At 36.0% G+C, this 16,454-nt stretch overlaps 1 protein-coding gene across 2 annotated transcripts; it reads right to left on the bottom strand.

Annotated features, from left to right (window-relative positions):
• Positions 1-3,274: 3,274 nt before the first annotated feature.
• Positions 3,275-7,526, bottom strand: LOC131332505 (uncharacterized). Of its 2 annotated transcripts, none has more exons than XM_058366788.1 (6): positions 7,036-7,526; positions 5,409-5,535; positions 4,780-4,919; positions 4,334-4,393; positions 4,150-4,218; positions 3,275-3,637 (listed from the first exon to the last, which is right to left on the bottom strand). In XM_058366788.1, exons 1-6 carry the CDS (start codon positions 7,255-7,257, stop codon positions 3,566-3,568), a joined length of 690 nt encoding a protein of 229 aa, XP_058222771.1. In that variant the 5' UTR covers positions 7,258-7,526; the 3' UTR covers positions 3,275-3,565. The 2 variants fall into 2 exon arrangements, with proteins under 2 accessions (XP_058222771.1, XP_058222770.1); XM_058366787.1 differs by having other exon boundaries at positions 4,334-4,396; positions 7,036-7,523.
• Between the last annotated feature and the right edge of the window lie 8,928 nt (positions 7,527-16,454).

Below are 16,454 nucleotides of genomic sequence, written 5' to 3' on the forward strand. Positions count from 1 at the left end.
GTTTTATCCATTTACTTAATTAGGATTGGAGGGTCCAGTCCAACCACGTGGAGCACCCCTAATCCTATTTCTGCGACGGCGAGTTAAATTGTTCATCTTAATCATGCCTTATTTAAAAGATCAAAAAATCTATGTACCGTCTATTATTTGATTCGAATAATTTTGGTTATCACATAATTACATATGTTAACACGCCTCTTGTTTTTTCCTAACAAATAATCATGTGACAACTCATATAGAATCAATCTAATAAAAGAGATGTCATATACACTACACCAAACCATTACATTTTTTGTGAAGCCTACTCAGGATTTCACAAAAATACAAAAAATATCCAAAAATTTTAAATTAATGTTTTATGAGGCCCTGTAAAAAATAAGCTCTATCGGATATCGGTAAATATTATTTCTGGATACGTATATCCGAAACTGCACAGTTGAGCATTTTCGCTCCTACAAATCAAGAAATAATACTTACAGATACCCGTTAGAACTGATTTTTTACAAGGCCCCCTAAAATATTGTTTTAAAATTTATGGATATTTTTCTGTATTTTTTATGGGATCCGAAATGAGTCCCATAAAAAATGTAGTAGATGGTTTAGCTGTTTAATGTAGTGAACCTAGACTTATTGATTTACACACTAGGAAGCCCAAAATTTAATGATCTAAGCCTATTCGTTTTGGGTTTTTGGATTTATAGGTAATGAGTATAGAGAGAAATAGAGTAATGATTGAAAATAAAGGAAATGATTTGAGAGAGATAGAGAAAAAAATGAGAATAATGATTGGAGAGAAATAGAATAATGATTAGAATCTAAAACCCTTAAACGAACAAGATGGACAGTAATCGCATGGAGTAAATTAATTTGCATCGGAAAGAATCCAAACCCAAACTAAATTCTTAGGTCTTCCTTAAATTAGGATGTGCAATGTTAGGGTATTCGGACACAGATGTGTCTATAACTATTGAACGCACTTTACTCTCACAATCCAATAACGGAATCCATGTGCATCCGACGAGTCTAGAAAAATCTCGATATCCTGATCTTCGTCTGGATAATTTTGTGCCAATAATTATTGAATTAGGACAGGGACCACTCATAAATACTACTATTATATAGATAACGAAAACGCACCAACCAAACAACTGACTTTTCTGGCGTGATTGGTCCTGTTTTTCTCTTTTAGTTTTGGCGGGAAACCAGAAAACCCTCAAACGCAGTTTTGGTGGGAAATTGTCACTTTCCAGAGTAGGAAACCTGCTTTGAAATCGATCGAGTTTGACTATTTGCGGTGTGTTTGTACGAAGCTCGATAGAAATTTGTGGGAGTAGATATCATTACGGCGGGAACTGCATAAGATGTTTTTTTTTTTATCTCGATAACTCAGGTGTCCGGTCTAGCTTTGCCGCATTTCAATTAATTCTGGAGGCATAATTAAATCACCCATTTGCGGGGAGTCCAATTAAAATCATATTCCCTCCGTATGAACTGGTCCAAAGGAGTTGATAACGCGTTGGAGGTTTCGATCTTGAAACATCAGAAGGGAGTAAACTCTTAAGTCCCGGGCCTCGACCAATGACCACTACGCGAACCCCTTGGAGCTCATAAGATAAGATGTTTTTTTGTCCTCGTTTTTGTTTTTCTACGTTACGTATGGTAATGTTAGGGTTGATAAATTACTTGAACGGGGAATCTATTGTGTAAGTTTTGTTGAAAATATTTACGAGCTTTTAAAATATTTCTAAGCTCATTTATTTAAATAATCGAGTTAATCTCAAATGAGCTTTTGATTGTTGAGCTTGAGTTTGAAGTTTAATGAGCTTCAAAAAGTGTTCGAACTTGATTTGTTATGCTTTTAAACGAAGATGAGCTCAAGTTTTTCAAAGTGAAAAGTATGTATGAATGGGGGACTTTGAGATGCTACCAAGCGGGTGCGGAGCGACCAATCCGACCGTTCATCTCAGCACAGAGGGCTCGGATCGAATATGAGCGCATACAAATCGCATACAAAACTAAATCATCTATTGCTCAATTAAAATTTGAGTCATTGATTACCGAGATGAGCTGTCAGATTGGCCGCCTTGCAGCGTGCAGCCAAGCAGCCTCCCCATTCCACGAATGTGTATATAACTATATATATAATACTAGCTGGGGAAATGCCAACCAGTTGTTGGTGGATAAAGATTGGTAGTGGGATCTCAAAATCCATAAGCAATTCCTTTTTACTTTACTCAAAATGATTTTTGGTCTGAAGTCATGGAACGATGCTGAAAGCGAACGACTTTTGACAAAAGAAGAAAAGGGTTTTTGGATATATGCAAATTTGATGCGAATTTTCTATCTAAATTATGTGACCGAGTCTTTTTCCTTTTTTCTTTTAATTGCAAAGCCACCTTCATTGACATTTTAACCGAATTTGATAAATTCAGACTTCTCATACTTGTTAATGTTTCATCCGTGTAAGGGTATTGTCGTAAGTTCACAAGAACCAAAAAAACCGATTCCGAAATTCCAAATCTAGGAAGAAAAATACAAGAATCTATTACTCTGACTTCTTTTAGCTAGTACTCTAGCATTATGCTATCAAAACTACGTATCTTTCTACTCCTATTTATTAGGGTAAGTATGAAATTTTGCACCCCAAATACGTTTGGATGGAAAACTAAAATTATTTGCATCAATTTCTTTACATAGCATTTTCCTCTCAAGTGCTAAAGTAGTAGGGCCACTTGTAACCCTTTCTCCTATCCCAAGGCATGTTCTAGCCATTATTCTCTGCTTAAAATTTCTAAGCACCTTCATCGTCATGGGAGAATTGTGATCATAGCAAGAATTTTTGCGGTTTTTTGTTTGTTTTTTTGTTTGTTGTTTTTAGTTGTATTCCTGTTGGGCCGTCAGTGTAATCTGTTCTTGTTTCAATATACGTGTGTTTAGTTTTCTCAAGAAAAAACAATCCCTCATTTACCATAACATTGAATTCCACAAGGTTTCATTTAACGAGCCTAATCGTCATTTTATACCACGAGACAAATCATCAGTAAAAAATTATAAACTCGTAATTAATTCAAATCTTGAGACCTACAAAATGAACGACTTGAATCGTCAAATAAAGTTACAATAGTATCATTTTGCATCACATGAGGAAATTTTGATTCATAAAACCCAGCTCTAACAAAATGTGGAGCTACTGTAAAAACCATTCAGCAATCATACTCCCCCTCTTGCAAACAAGCATAATGAGGCTATACATTTGAAGGCAAAAAAAACCCAGTTCCCCAATTGCAGCAATACATTCAACCAAGCTTAGAAAGTCACAAGTCTTCACCAGTTTTACATCATATCTACACAACTACAGCTACTAACCAAGAAGTGAGAACCTCTCTATAACTTAAAAGGAGTACTGCTAGCCACAACAAAAGACGCAAACAAGCCAGGGATAAACATATTTTACAATTATCACTGCAGAGGGAATGCGGGGGCATTTTAGGAACTACCATCTGTTAGCGCGTCAACAAGAAATTCAAGATCTCTCTTCCGGTACCTCTCACTTATCTCTCGAGGTTTATTTGCACGGAGTCTTTAGTCTCTTCGCGGCTTTCACAAACCCGACAATGACCTGCAATTCATCCAGTTGCTTCACCGGAAGAAGAGAGAATTTCAGGTAATTGTTCACTTGAAGTTTAAGTCAGATAATCATTGATTAACAAAGTTGAGATTAGAGTCATGATAATCTAAAAAAACGGATGTGCATTGAAGAGATTCTCTTCTTCATCAAAGAATACTTCTACTTTGATAAAGACAAGCTCGACTTGCTAACAAGGATTGCAGCCAAAAGTATCGTTTCGAGTTTTTTAAACTGATTCAAAGTCCGTTTGGTTAGCATTGCTAATAAATAACGCAAAGCTAGGAATAAGCAAAATTGCTCAGCTAACAATTTCCTTATCAGTTTGCATATATAAATATTGCGTATTTGCCTGTTTTGGAGGTTTCAACAAAAAGGGCCCTGAAATGGCGAGAGCTGCATAATTATCCATTAACGACATGGGATTTATGGTTCCAAACCTCTTATCGACATACTACTTCTAGACACCCTTTCACTTAATTGATCACGTGTAAGAAAAAGAATGCAAGCAAAATAGGAAGTACCTGTGACATGAAATGCCTCTGGACAACATCAATTAGTTGTTCTTTAGATGGGTTAGGGATGGCATCCACCTAAAAAAAATCATGGACAATTGTGTCCGAGATCAGAAACCAAAAATCCAAATATAAATAAATATTAAAGGTGCTGCAGCCCGCCATAGGGCATTACGCATCCCTAAAAACTCACAAGATTGAAGTGTCGCCAATATCTCCACAATGCAGCCATCTCCAGCTTGCTTAAGTCAACCTTCTGTGACAAGATATTTTGATTACAAAAAAATGCACAGTTAACCACATAGCCTATGTTCGAGATATCTCAATTTCCAGCTTTTTTCAAGTTTAGTATTGTCTTCTCTGAACTTTTTCATATTTGAGGGGGTCAAATTTTTAATTTCTCGACTTGTCTAGCTGGAAAAGTGAAAACATATGGACCAAATTTGAAAAAAAGTTCATAGATTCAGATAAAAAAAAAAGCTAATATGAATCATAACCCCTAGAATGCGGACCACACAAAAAAAAAATGTCTAAAATAAAGGCCCCATAATAGCAATATTTTCAGGACGAAGTCCAAAAAGCAACCAAGCAAATAGCATGAATGCAAAGGGAGCAAAATCATGTGTAAAGGGTAGTTACCGTGGACCCCCGAGGAGTAGTAACGGATCCTTTTGATTGCGAGTCACAAGAGAGGGACCTGCTCATAGTCTTGTGGGATGAACCAGAGGATTTGTGTGTGCGATGTCGCGACCTATGAGATTTTTGCGTGTCATCGGATGCTGGAAAATTATAGAGCACAATCATATTGGGTGGTGGGACCGAATAGAAATTAGAATAAAGGCGTGCACAATAACAGAGTTTGCAGCAATAGGAAAAAGTGAAAGATGAAGTGCAGCAGATATGGAAAAGGAAAATGGATCCTATGTAACAACCTCAATAATTTTTCTCTGGATAAGATTGTACAAAACCCGTGATCAAATTGACACTTCCGATTACAATGAAAAAGGATACAGATGAGAAAGATATCTTCTTTAACACAAATACATTCATCAATCTGTTGGAGATTCAGGTTATTGAATGAACAAATTGAAAAGATCCTCCGTCGGGAATGGGATTAGATATTGAAGGTAGCAAACGTTTGTGAAATGCAACTTAAAACTTTGAATGATGTACTTTTCCAGTCCTAAGAAATTGTTTTTTCAAAGTAGCTTCTTGGAATTGGTGAAGAAAAAATGATGCTAATGGCAATATTCATAATCCAAACTCACCCAAATCTGATCCATTCCACTGCACGTTTTCAAATTCGAGGTCGTCGTCTTCCTCATTACCAGTAGGAGCTTCGAGCACACTAAGAGCATTCCTTTGTAGCTTTACCTCTATGCCATTTGTGAGGACCTACATTTTAGATAGACAAGAAGATCAAAACCAATCACAGAAACAAACACCAACACCCCATGTTCGATATAGCATCGGATACTAATTCTGAATACATTCTCCATATTAAGGAAAGAATTTCAAATTTATATGGACCAATAAGCCGATCAATTTTTTTCCAAACGGCTCATCAGCGGCCACAACACTCTGATTTCAGCACATATTTATGAAAAACAAATCCTTCGCACCTTCAGCTTCAGCTCAGCGGAATCAAGCGACACTTGGAATATTAAAACTAAGAATCATATTAAACAAAATGAATCAGTAATTCCCATGATTGTCTAGTACATGCAACACCAAAATCTAAATCTAATCCAAATTTATTTTGTTCTGAAATGCGCACAATGCTTCGATAAATATAAGAATTTTGGGTATTTAGTTACAATTATACAAAATCCGAGATTAACGCAGAGGAACTTTAATATCAGTCGATTAGAAAATGGAAATGTAGCTTATATGAACTACCGCTCGATTGAACAAAGATAATATAAACACAGAAACATGGATGATTAGAAGATCAAGGGGGGACCAAGTTAAATTTTTAGCCAATTGTACTAATCATTAATCTGAACAAGATCCCAGAAGAATCAAATCTATGCAAACAATCTATACTGAACTGATAAGAAAAAATATATACCAAATTTCAACCAAGTTCTTATTGTTGGAGAAAAAAAAATATGATTAAGCTTCAAAGTATTGACAGAAACTGGTCACGTGAGGAACAGAGAGCCCATTGTACTGAGAATATACTGAATACAGGAAGGGAAAAAATGAAATCAATTCGATAATGAAATAGCTCCCGATAACAAAACAAACCCATATCGATTTAGATTACAATACGGCATTGGAAATTCAATTGACCGTCCTAGATATTGAAAAATCTTACTAAGCCCCCAGATCCACTGACAAAAAGTGACATGCAACCAAACCCCATTTTCAAAATTCAAAACCAGAACTTGAAAACCCTCCAAAAAGGATTAAAATTCGTCCGAAATTACAGACGAACCCATTATAAAGTTGTCAATTAAAGCAAAAAGATGTCAGAAGGAAAAGAAGATGGACAAAACTAAAATTAGAGGTCACAATTAAAAGAAAATCAATGAGTAATCAGTGATTAATAGAGTCGGAGAAACTAAAATGGCTCCAGTAGTAAACAGATTGTGAAACGGAGATTATAAAATTGGGACACATTTGAACATAACCAATCCAAATCTTGGAAACCCTAAAAAAAATCCAGACTACATTATTTTACCCCAAAAATGGGAAAAACCAAAAAGCCAGTTATTCAATTGGGGAAAGAAAAAAAAAACAAAATTGGATTGGATAATTGCTATCCAAAAACACATTGCGTGGAAAACATAACCCAGTGAAAATCTTGAAAAAACCCTAAATTGAAACCACATTATTATAACCCAAAACCCCGAAATTGAATTGAGAAAGACCCATAAATTGATAAGGTACCAGCCAATGCCACCCGCCGAGCCCAACAGCTTTCTTCACCACGCCCTGGAGCCCAACCAGCACCGACTTAGTCCGATTATTACCGGTCACAACGACCTTAGTGTGACGTGGCAGGACAGAGAGCTCTTCTTCGCTGCTGTCGCCGCCGCCGCAGCTCTGCTGCTGCAACTGCGCGTACCCGCCATTCACCACCACCGTGCTCTCGACCGCCGCTTCAAGCATTTCAAGCTTTTCTTACCGACTCAGTGAGTCAAGGAGTCCAGATAGGTGAAAACTCTGTCCTTGTCAACCGAAATTGAACTGGATCGAGAGATCAACCATTGGGGAATTCAAATGTAGAGTCTTTACGGGTTTGGGTGTGGGGAAATGGGGAGCAATTTTGGAATTTCGGAGGGAGAAGAAACACAGTTGTAGAGAGAGAGTGGGAGAGACAGAGAGAGAGAGAGTGAGGGGGGAAATGAGAGGGACTGTGGTTTTCTTGTTTATTTTTTTTTGTGGGTTGTTAAATTGATTTTATTATTATTGCTTGTAGTCCTGGATCCCGACGAAGTGGAATGGGCGAATGGGAAGGTGACGCGTGGGATTGGGGGGTCGTAAATCATGCGCTTGCGTTGCGGGCAATGATGCAATACCAGTGGCGGTTTGGGTAAGACTTAAAGAGTGATGAGAGAGAGAGAGAGTGAGTGTGGGGGACGGGTTTTGTTTTGTTTTGATTTTGACCAGTTATGACCACTGGTGGTGAGTGGGGTTAGTGGACGGTAGTGGGTGAATGACGGATTCGCCCTTGCTTGTTGCCAAAGCAACTGATTACTTTAGGATAGTTTTCTTGTTTTACTAGTAGTAGGATTTTTCTTTAATGATTCGAACTAATATTTCAGGATAGTTTTCTTGGATAGGAAGATGCTGTCAAACGGGAGTGTTTGGCAGGGGTGTCGAGCGGTCATTCATCTCGGCACCGATAAAAATGTTCAAATTAAGATCTTAGCTCTCGATTGTCAAGATAATTAACCGTTCGACACCGCTGCCAAGCATCCCCTGCTTTGTAGCGTGATGGTTTGTGATTGTACGATTTACAAACATTTTCTTTTATCTCTGCAGAACTTTAAATTATTTGGACGACAATGATTCCAATTTCTTTGTTTATTTCAAAATTGGGTCATTCATAACATTAAGCATATTGTGTTTCATTTATTTTTCGAATGGTTTGAAGTTTTAAAAGCTCAATAAATTTTCATTCCTTTTACGCGAATGAAAAAATATACTCCAAAATTCAACCATGAAATCCCATCGTCTGCACAAACATTTCTAGTAAATACTAATAAAACATCTTCTCCTAGGATTGTAAACTATGCAAAAACAAACAAAAAGGACAAGAAGAAAAAGACACATGGTAAGAATTAAAAAAACAAATATTTGTTCATATGTTTGAAATTAACAAACAAAAGGAACACGAAGAGAAGACACATGGTAGGAATAAAAAACACTTACCAACAATTGTTTTCACACCTTTGGAATTTTTCGGCCGAGTTATGAAATGGGGGGGGGGGGGGGTGGTTTCCTCCAAAACTGGGAAATGAAAAAAAAAGGAGGGGCAGAATCGGGAAACAGAAAAGCGGGAGTAACGGAGGGTAACGGTGACGTGATAAAGTTAACCAGAAATTCAGAAGTGGGGACAGGTGGAGGACGGAGGGCGCTCATACGGTTCTACCTGCCGTCGGGTGTTGTCTTATCCGACATGGGTTACACCTGTCTCCCTCCCCAAACAAAATTATCCGTTGACTAGCGCGTCTAGCTCAGTTGGTTAAGCATACGTTTTTATCCTCTAACAAAGAGGCTACAGTTTTAAGTTTTACTTTAATCCCCGAAAAGTCTTGGTCGACTCTACACTTATTAGGTGCTGGGAGGTTCTGATTTCAAGCAAAATCATCCATTGACTAGCGCTTCGAGCTAAATTGGTCGTGTACACTTAGGTGGTAGGAGGTTCTGATTTTGAGTTGATGGAACAGAGCCAATATCCCTTATGATAATTTAACTTAATTAGCATACTAACTGGAATAATTTTTGTATAATATGAATCTTATTTGATAGATCTCATCTTTCGAAAAGTATTAAAAAATTATTTTTCGTAAATAAATTTATTTTAAAATTATAAATAAGTACTTATTTTTTTAAGAATTTTTGTGAAATAGGGCCTAAGATTAAAATCGCATATAAAAAGTGAGAATCGATTAGAAAATAACAGTAATTTTTTATCGGTTTAGGATAAAAAGATGAATAAACAAATTGAGTAAGAGGATTTATTATATTAGATAGGGTACATAAATGTATAGAGAAGTTGATTTCATAGGATGAGATAAGGATGTGTTTGGACAAAGTGTTAATTCCAATGGTACAATCAAGAAGTCTAGATTGACCCCTTCATCTGATCATTTTATTTGTTTCTACCAAAATTTCACGGGTCAAATGGATCATGTCATCCCGAATTAGGAGTCACATAATATTATCCTAACATGCCTTCAAAATTTAGTGGGGTCAATTGATCATGAAATTACCAATTCGGAGTCGCCCTCGCCCTACCTCCTCATCTTCATACTATTTCAAACTATTAATTTTTAGCTTCTTTTTGAATCTAATATGTTGATCGAATCATCGATATATATATATGTCACAGGCTTTTCATATGTAGACTTTTTGATTGGATATTAGTAATAATTAATGAACACTTACAAATATCATATATTTTTTTCATGGTGTTAACAGAGGATTTTTGAGGGATGGTTTGTGGAGCGAGTTTATCTTGGATTTCAAACATTTATTACTTTGATCAAATAGTTATGGGTAATTATCGGATTAATCTGGAATTTTAAGAGGTGGTTCTGCTCGAAAAATATACTAACATGGACAATTTCGATCACCAAACGAGACTAAAAATGGCCGAACTGCATGGAGCGCAATCCCCTGGCATACTCGCCACCTCCCAAAGTTTTTAGGCTAACCAATATTTCCGCACTCCAGTCCTGAGATTTAGAGTTTGCTCACTCCTAAAGTTTTACGTTTGAAACCTTTAAGATATTATCAACTTATTTGGCGTCATTCCATACATAATATTTACTCCGGATTTAAGTGAGACCCTCTCAAATAAACGATAGATTTATGATCCCAAAATTAGCCGAAAAGTGCGTAAACTAGTCCGGACACTGAATACGAGAAAAACCAAGTTCCCGCCTAGTAGTGAGTCAAGTGACAAAGGGTGTGGTCGATATCGGATGACAGGCGCAGGCCGTTGGATCAATCCGGCGGAAAAAGGCAGCCGTTAGATTGGAAAGTCTTGGGTGAAACAGAAAAAAGTGAGAAAAGACCGACAGGTTCGCATACATTCTGTAATGATCATAAAGTTGAAAGGGCGGTCCTTTCTGTAACGCCATGTCATAATAAATAAAGCAAGACGAGATAGTCCAAGTAGTAATGGATTACCCAGAAAAGTCCAAATTTGTAGGGTTCAGTTCCTGTCCAATTTTTTTACTGTCCAGTCCGGTCTAGTTTTGGGCTATTGTGGGCTCATCTCGGGTCCACAACAATGATCGAAATCGTTCATTTTGTAGAGCTTGTCGAATATGTCATCCATGCCAAAAATTAGCTTGATCGAACATCAATGGGTACATGAACGAAATAAATTTGTACATGAAAAAAATGGGCAATCATTAATTTCAACTTAATTTTTGTCATCGCTTTTTTCATATACGAGTCTATTTCGTCCATGTATCTATTGATGTTCGATCAAGCTAATTTTTGGCATGGATGACATATTCGACAAGCTCTACAAAATGACGATTCCGATCATTGTTGTGGGCCCGAGATGGGCCCACAATGGCCCAAAACTAGACCGGACTGGACAGTAAAGAAACTAGACAGGAACTGAATCCAAATTTGTAACGTACGTTGGTATAATTAATGATTCGAATTAGCTCAGATACGTGTCTATCGATAAGAGTAATCGAGCAAATTTGAACCAATAATTGAAGCATTGGATGATCCATATTTGGTTATTGGTCTCGTCCCATCCAAATTAAGCTAAGAAGACGATCCAATTCCTTTTCAACTTTCTCCTAAACAATTTAGTTTGCGTTCCTGTAAACTTATACTTAGTCTGAAACTTATTTCGATATATTTTTGCTTTGTTTGGATTGCTTTTTTGAAAAAAAAATCAATTCAAAAAACACTTATTACCCATACTTTCAATCATTATTCACCTCTATCTCCAATAATTATTCTTATTTCTCTCTCTATCTCTTTTCAATCATTACCTCTACTACCAATTATTATTCTCTCCACTCATTAGTTTTTCATCGTAATTTTTGGGGTTAATCGTTCGTCTCGAGAAAACGAATCGAAAAAGTATAAACAAATGGATCGATGTTAAAAAAATTCAAATAAGATAACATTTTATATATATAAAACAATTGCTTGATACTTTTTTCGTCAATATTGAGTTTTTTTTTTGTGTGCTTTCAGTCATAATTTTGTATTTTTTAGACTCATCGAGACGAATGATTAATCTAGAAAATATCACTCGAATCTAACAAAAATTCAAAAAAGACAAAAAAAACACACAAAACAAAGAAAATAATTTTTTAAAATTTAAAGAATGAGGCCTTACTCATAACATTCTACAGATGAAACGATTTTCAAACAAAAAATGAGACTCAAAATGAATTTGACATGCGTACTTTTATTTTGCCGTGACAAGTCCAAGGGGTTCACATTTTGTGATCTATGAATTAACCTTGTTCCGCTTTTTCAGATAAGTACTTAAAAAATAATTACCTTTTTTAAGTTTTAAAATAATAGACTTACAAAAATAAATTTTTAATTTTTTTCATAAGGTCAAACAAGATCTATATTGCATATTTTTTTTTTTCAGTAAGCCAACTATTTTTAAGCTTGAAAATTATAAATAAATATTTGTTTTTTAAGGACCAAAAGCGAAACGGAATTAGTTGTTTGATTTTTTTAAAAATCTTAAATTCAAAACCTCACAAGTACGTAGTATTTATTTCTATGGGGTCAGTCCATAGAGAAGTTTGTCGGATTCTGAATCAACCCACGTTAATCAATAATTAGTCGCCCCAAAAATTAATCGACCCTTCTTGTAGAAAGGACCTTGACATCTTAACTAATGCAACAATTATTTGGCACAGTCCATTTAATACATCGAGGAGGGAGGATGAAAAAATAAGTAAGGCATGTGGCGAGCTGCACACTAATACAATATGCTCTAATTAATCCGAGCCGTTAATGTATACATGGGAATTTTTGTGCGGCCGTTAACTTCAAAGCCTAAAAATTAGTCGGTGTGCGCTCAAATTGGCTCGGAAACTCGATTTCAAAGTAAAGATTAGGAGTAATAAGGCTGCGTTCTTATTAAACTTAACTTAAATCTGATAATTGTCTTTATTTGAAATTTTTTCGCATTTGTTAATTTTGCGTCAAACTTTTGACTAATATTGATTCAACGAGACGAATTAGAAAAGTAAATATCCTTCACTTTTACCCAAATATTTTGAAAAATAACTAATTTTTAGTGCAAAAACTGACTTTTTATGCTAAAAAATAATTATTTCTTAAAATATTTAGATAAAAATAAATATTATGGTAAAAGTAAAAGTTAAACATCATTTTCCATGAAGCAGTCGTAGTACACTAAGTGAACGTATACTATTCTAGCTAGGTCTTAGTAGTAATAATTTACAAAGCACTTTAGTACGTACCCCACCTAATCCAACAGCAATGTCTCGTTATTGGCATATGTTTTGACTATAATATTACGCAAAAAACTTTTTTTTACGGGCAGAGCCGTGAAAATAATTTTCGGCGCTCAGTCGCGCGTATTCAAATGTATTTTGGACGATTCGAATTTTGAAAAAACTCTTCTAGCAAATAATTTTTTTTTATTCAAACCATTAATTACCGAAACGGATAACTAAGATTACACGGAACCGTAAATAAGTTTTTCTCTAATACTGTAGTGTCTGCAGTCTTAGTTCCGAACATTGTTGGGATCTTTATAGGTGACAATGACTCCTCCCTCTCCTTTATTCTAAACACAAAAGTTCAAATTTTCAAACATAGTTTGATGTACCATGCAATGCATGTGAATCTCACTGTACATTAAGGATACCGACGTACATCAAATTATTCCGAACATATATGCATGCACCGAATTGGTATCCAGATGCGTGTGTCCCTAACGCTACAGGTGTTTTCGAAAAATTGCATGTTACTACTGGCTAGAAATTTTGATGCGACAACGAAGCGTTGCGTGAAAATTTAGAATTATTGTGATGTAGACATATGGTTCTCGTTCCTATAGGGGGAGTTGACACGACATGCATTTAGACAGATCCAAATATTGAGGAGGAGGACTACTTGCTATGGCTATTCACCTCTTTGGCCTAACTCACGGAAGAAAGAGTATCTGTACTGTCCAATGCGTCCATTCTCTTATGTGCTTTTCACTTCTTATCATGGACGCTAACCCAATTTTTCACCAATGACACTAAGTGCAAAGTGGGATGGCAAATCATGCATTGCATGGGCTGTAGGGTGGTCAATTTGGCTATCTTTTTCAATGATAGACTGCTCAAATTTTAATTCAAACAATGGAATAGACGGCCAAATCGGCCACCCTACAGACTACAGTGCGGGCTGCATTGCAAGATCCCCCGGTCCACCTAGAAAGAACTTGAGAATCAAGCAAGTTGAGAGGTCTCGTCTCGTTATTTGATTTGATCTCTCTTTTAATGAGCCAATTCGTTTGCCAAGGCCTCTACGGGATGACGTCCGCTTCTTGAACTTCAACAAAGAACCTTGAACCACACAGACATACAGATTTTGTTGTGGGGTTCACTATTGGTTTCACACAAAAGATTCAAGCCGTTCATTAAATGTAAATGTAAAACATTTTGTCAAGGGTTCTTGTAAAAAAATCAGCTAAATCTAATTCATATATGTGCTTGATTCAAACATCTAAATTTTCATTCAGATTTTCAGATAATGAAAAGTTAGATGATTAGATCGAGCATCTATAGATATTGGATTGAGCTGATTTTTTGCAAAGCCCTTGAAAAAATATTTTACATTTAATGAACGGCTCAAATTGTTTGTGTGGGAGCTATGGTGGGCCTCACAATAAAATCTGTGCACAGATTTATCCTTCAACAAATTTGCTTTTTATTTTTTGGTCAAAACGATAACAGGTGATATTATAGATCTAAGAACCAGAACATCAAGAGGAAACTTCATCCCTAAACAAGGGATCAAGAAACCAAACAGGAGGGGACTCAGTCCAAAGACTGCCCAACTCCAAGTAATCCACCGCTCCAAACAGACGGAGCACTACAGAAAACAACCATAAATACCCACACAGGAGTGATAGAAGCCCTACAAATGAGGAGAAATCCCACACAGGGGATACCAAAGAAGAGAACCAGAAAAAATAAGAGAAAAACCAATAATGAAACTGGAGCAGACTTCATCCACCTACCTAGATCTCCCACTCCGGCAACCACAATTTGCAAGGCATTGCCTCCAAAAGCCGTCGGACTATATGGCGGAAGAGGCAGAGGAGGGTTGGCGGATGGTGGTTTGGGGAGGAGGAGGATAGGGGTGAATAGGGAACGAGAGAAAACATTTGATATCTAAGATCGGGAGATGGAAAATCCCCACGAGGGGGAGAAAATCCCTCTCCTAGCTCCCATCACCCATTGGGATGTAAAACCCTTGGGGGGAGGGGAATGAGGAAGATGGGAGGCGGCTTCTTTAGGGTTAGAGTGGGAGAGAGCAGAGGGTTGATGTTGATCTGTCCGATTTTCGGTATATATATATATATATATTTTTAAAACAGCAAATTCGAATAGTAATCTGGTATATACAAAATTAGAATAGTAATTTGGCTCCTTCAAAATTTGAAACTTTCTAGTTTAACCCCTGCAAATATCAAAAGTTAGCTTCTCTAAATCTAAACAATTTTGTTGATGATGAGAGCCCAACGAAAAAGATGGCCGAAGCATTAGAGTTAACATATAAGTGCAATCGTTTTGAGCAACGCGTATGTTCTACTGTTTTACTCCATGTGACACAAGACGTTGCGGTCACGACTCACAATTAAGTATTTGTTCTATAATCGCGTTGATTACTAACGTCCAATCTATATTAATCTCATTGCATTGGTGATTTGTTCAACTACACCCTGCAAAAAGGAGGGATTCAAATCCCACGAATGAACCCCAAGTAGGCTAATAGCACGCAACCATTATTCTACACAAAATTTTTGACTCGTGGGGACAAGTTGTGGCATTCGCCAATATTCAATTTAAGAAAAATGCCAATCTTTGATTGAAAAAAAAACTTCATATTACTGCTGCAATCTTGTGGCGTTAATCTCTAATTACTTGATTTCATCATTCCTGAATTAAAATTTCAAACATAATTAATCCCCCAAATCCTGGCTTTGACTTTTATTACTCCTTCCGTCTCAATTTAAGAGTCTTTTTGGGAGTTCGTGTCATTTTCAATTTATTATATCTTGCAATTTATAATATTTTAGGTAATTTTGAAAGCATGGTATTATAGAATTAATCGAGATATATCAAACAAGATTTATATTGCATATAAATTTTATTACCAATTTAAAAATATAATTTTTTTTTATCCAGTTAAAATAAAACGATGAACTATTAAATTGTGACGGATAAAGAAATTATAAAAAATTATTGAGAAGTCCACTATAGCATATTTGTAACCCACTAAATCCACTTATAAATTTCATAACCCCTCTAGTCCACTAATTAGGTTTTGGTGAGGCCTTAAGTCCAATTCAATTAAAAAAGGAATTAGTTCAGGACCAAAATACTCTTACCTTTAAAAACTGTTAATCTGATATATCTCACTCCTATAAAATCTCCCATATCCTACTCCTATAAAATCTCCCATATTCACGTTGTTCCCATATCCAAAAGGAAAACAGAGTCCAAACGAGGGAGAGAGAGAGAGAGAGAGAGAGAGAGAGAGAGAGAGAAGATTACCCTTTCCATTCAAATCCCATATTTTTAGCCCATTATCCGTTCTACGTTTGAAATCCCAGCAGTTACGTTGGAATAAAGCGACAGAAGATTCTCTTTTTCTGATACACTGTATATAACGTAATTGTACATATATAACGTTATATACTCGTTTATCAGTTTTCATTTAACGTGCGATACTTACATTTTACGTTATATACTCATTCATCGGCTCGCATTTAACGTTATATGAGTTTTTGAAATCTTTTTTTATTATAATACAAGAACATATAATATTCCACGTTTACATCTGAACGTACATATATTAACATAAAATGGTATATGTTCTATAATTTTTTT

The sequence above is a fragment of the Rhododendron vialii genome, chromosome 7a, assembly GCF_030253575.1.
Source record: "Rhododendron vialii isolate Sample 1 chromosome 7a, ASM3025357v1".
In the NCBI taxonomy this organism is placed as follows: Eukaryota; Viridiplantae; Streptophyta; class Magnoliopsida; order Ericales; family Ericaceae; genus Rhododendron; species Rhododendron vialii.

What these genes read in the sequence shown, in the direction of transcription:
- LOC131332505 (XM_058366787.1), bottom strand. Translation starts at nt 7,257, where the DNA reads ATGCTTGAAGCGGCGGTCGAGAGCACGGTGGTGGTGAATGGCGGGTAC. An exon ending in TCGGCGGGTGGCATTGGCTG is followed by an intron (nt 5,536 to 7,035) that starts GTACCTTATCAA and finishes TCTAAAATGTAG; the next exon opens with GTCCTCACAAATGGCATAGA. An exon ending in ATTGGCGACACTTCAATCTT is followed by an intron (nt 4,219 to 4,333) that starts GTGAGTTTTTAG and finishes GATTTTTTTTAG; the next exon opens with GTGGATGCCATCCCTAACCC.